Source organism: Priapulus caudatus, unplaced genomic scaffold, assembly GCF_000485595.1.
Source record: "Priapulus caudatus unplaced genomic scaffold, Priapulus_caudatus-5.0.1 Scaffold322, whole genome shotgun sequence".
In the NCBI taxonomy this organism is placed as follows: domain Eukaryota; kingdom Metazoa; phylum Priapulida; class Priapulimorpha; order Priapulimorphida; family Priapulidae; genus Priapulus; species Priapulus caudatus.
This window is the reverse complement of record NW_014577383.1, coordinates 137,139-139,638: the sequence shown is the minus strand read 5'-3', so window position 1 is coordinate 139,638 and position 2,500 is coordinate 137,139. Positions and strand designations below refer to the sequence as shown.

Genomic DNA, 2,500 nt, shown 5'->3' with positions numbered 1-2,500 from the left:
CTCAACTCGCCGAGACGCCCTGCCTCAGTGTTCAGCATCCTCGAGTTGCGCGCGGATCGTTCCCCCAGTGCGATCGTCTCAACTCGCTGAGACGCACTGCGACAGCGTTCCCTGTATCAGGTTGCGCGTGGATCGTTCCCCCAGTGCTGTGCAGTTCGAGCGTGTTGCTGCGCTCCCACATTGCCTGGGTGTGTGTCTGTGTGTGGTGTGGTGGTGTGGAAGTCTGGATACTGTTCATGGTACTGCCATCACAGTGAATAGTGAGGGTAAATAGCAACGAGAGGTTTTATAGCTGTAGTCGACGAGCGAGAGAGAGTCCACTTCCACCGCTGCCGCCTTGCCGTCGTCTGCTTACGTCTTTCATCGTCTGTGATCGCCGTATTCGGACGTGTGGCACCGTGTGCAGAGTTTTCTGATTCGTCGTGACGTGGGTTTCGCGCGGTGCGGCTGCTGTGAACCCAGGAGGAGCGCGGCCGTCGCCGCGGCAACCGAACGAGGAAGTCTGCGTTGGTTCGGACGTAACACCCGGTCGCGCGATAACCCGCGATCGGACGCTCTCTGTCAGAGACATCAAGACTTAAGAGAGAAGGACTTCGGGGAGAAGGAGAAACTGCCGCGTGGGTGCAGGCGTCGCACGCGTGATGTGCGGGTGACCTCAAATGACATTGAGTGACCTCGAATGACCTTGAATGACCTTAAATTACAGGAAACTAGTCCCATCGAAGAAACACGAGTCGAGGAGAAACACGAGTAAAGCATTGTGGAGAGGAAACGTCGGCTGTTGACGATTTTAACGACAGATGGCCGAATTTGGTGTTGCAGCTCAGAATCAGTCGAAGACGATGCAGCGTAGTGAGGTCAGACAGAATTCCGGGTCCGGGATCAGAGACTGGGACAACGACTCGCTGACGAGCGACAACACCGAGCGCGACGTGGTGAGTGGCGCCACCTGTAGTGTTAACCTCGAACCCTGCGCGAGATTGCGCGTACACCGTCGATGTGAATCGTGAACTGTGGTTGCAGGTTCTGTGAGCTGTGAGTATATAAGTTCTGTGAGTGTAAATTACTGGTAGGTACTTGTGGGTTAGAGTGCCGGTGGGTGTGAAATGAAATTAGGGTTTGGATTTTAATTTAGGATTTCATTCTGGCATGTTTGTGCGTGTCTGCGTGTGCGCGCGTGCATACGTGCGTGTGTGGGCGTGCGTGCATGCGCACGTGTGTAGGTGTGTGTGTGTGTGTGTGCGTGCGTGCGTGCGTGCGTACGTGCGTGTGCGCGCGTGCGTGCGTGTGTAGGGTGTGTCTTGCGTGTTTGTCACAAACATTCACATGGGAATGTGTTGTTTACTGTAGTGTAGCAATTTTAGTAAGCTTTCTTATGCGTCAGAAGTGAAGGGGTTGCAGTACAGGACCTGGTGTAATGTAGAGTCAGTGTTATTAGCTATTCGTAGAATCATGTGTGAAACCGAGATAGTTGCGAGAAGTGTAAAATATGGCACTGGTGTTTACACAGACTCATATCCCATGCAGATAAAACTGTCATGCATTTATATCAGTTCAGTTTTCCTAGCTTAGTGTCTGAACAAATAATCGTAGCACAAGTTCCTGTTCTGTTAATTTTGTAAGGCGTGGGTTTTTTAATGTGTTTTTTATTTACATTACTGTATTCTGGGGCATAATATCCAGTTCAAGCATGGTAAAGTTTCATTTTAATTGATACATGTGTTCACGTGTTTGTGCATAAAAAGCTAGTAAGACATGTTTTTTAATGCATTTTTTATTTACATTACTGTCAAACTTCTCAGCATCCTACCAAATTAGGCATGGTAAAGTTTCATCCTAATTGATACATATTTTGATATACATATATGTGTTCACGTGTTTGTTAGCCCACAAAATAAATTCTATAGACATTTAATTGTCTTCACACCGACCGTTTTAAGTCGCGTTGAACGACGGTGATAAGTCTTCTCTTGAAACATAACGAAACATAGAGGAACCTGAGAGAGATAGACCGTCATTCCAATGTCATCGTTGAGATTATGACGTGATGACATCATCAGTATTTCTCTGCGAGTAATCGTTGGCAATTCAGACGACTACGTGTTTATTATTGTATTTATTTATTGGCGTTTTTTTATGTTTTATTATTTGTTATGAAGATCATGTTGAACCACTGCTTCGATGACATTGAGAGGTTCATCGCAAAGCTGCAGCAGGCTAGCGCAGCATACAGGGAGCTGGAACGAAGGCGTAGGACACGGAAAAGCAAGAAGAAAGGACAGGGAGGTAAGATATCGCTTGCATACGTCAATGTTGCGTCCTATTTAAAGTTGTTAGCAAGTCACTGAAAAGCGAGAAAAGGGACAGGGAGGTGAGATATCGCTTTCATACGTCAATGTTGCGTCCTATTTAAAGTTGTTAGCAAGTCAACGAAGAGCGAGAAAGCGGACAGGGAGGTAAGAAAAATACAGTGAAGTCAACGAAGAGTGAGAAAGCGGAC

The 2,500-nt window shown here is 47.3% G+C and overlaps 1 protein-coding gene across 1 annotated transcript in view; it reads left to right on the top strand.

Moving 5' to 3' along the window:
* LOC106809006 (epidermal growth factor receptor kinase substrate 8-like) overlaps positions 1-2,500 on the top strand; it is a 47,046-nt gene that overhangs the window by 27,010 nt on the left and 17,536 nt on the right. Inside the window, exons 9-10 of the mRNA XM_014811945.1 lie at positions 823-935; positions 2,160-2,286. Coding sequence (XP_014667431.1) covers positions 823-935; positions 2,160-2,286 — 240 coding nt within the window. The remainder of the gene's footprint in view (positions 1-822; positions 936-2,159; positions 2,287-2,500) is intronic.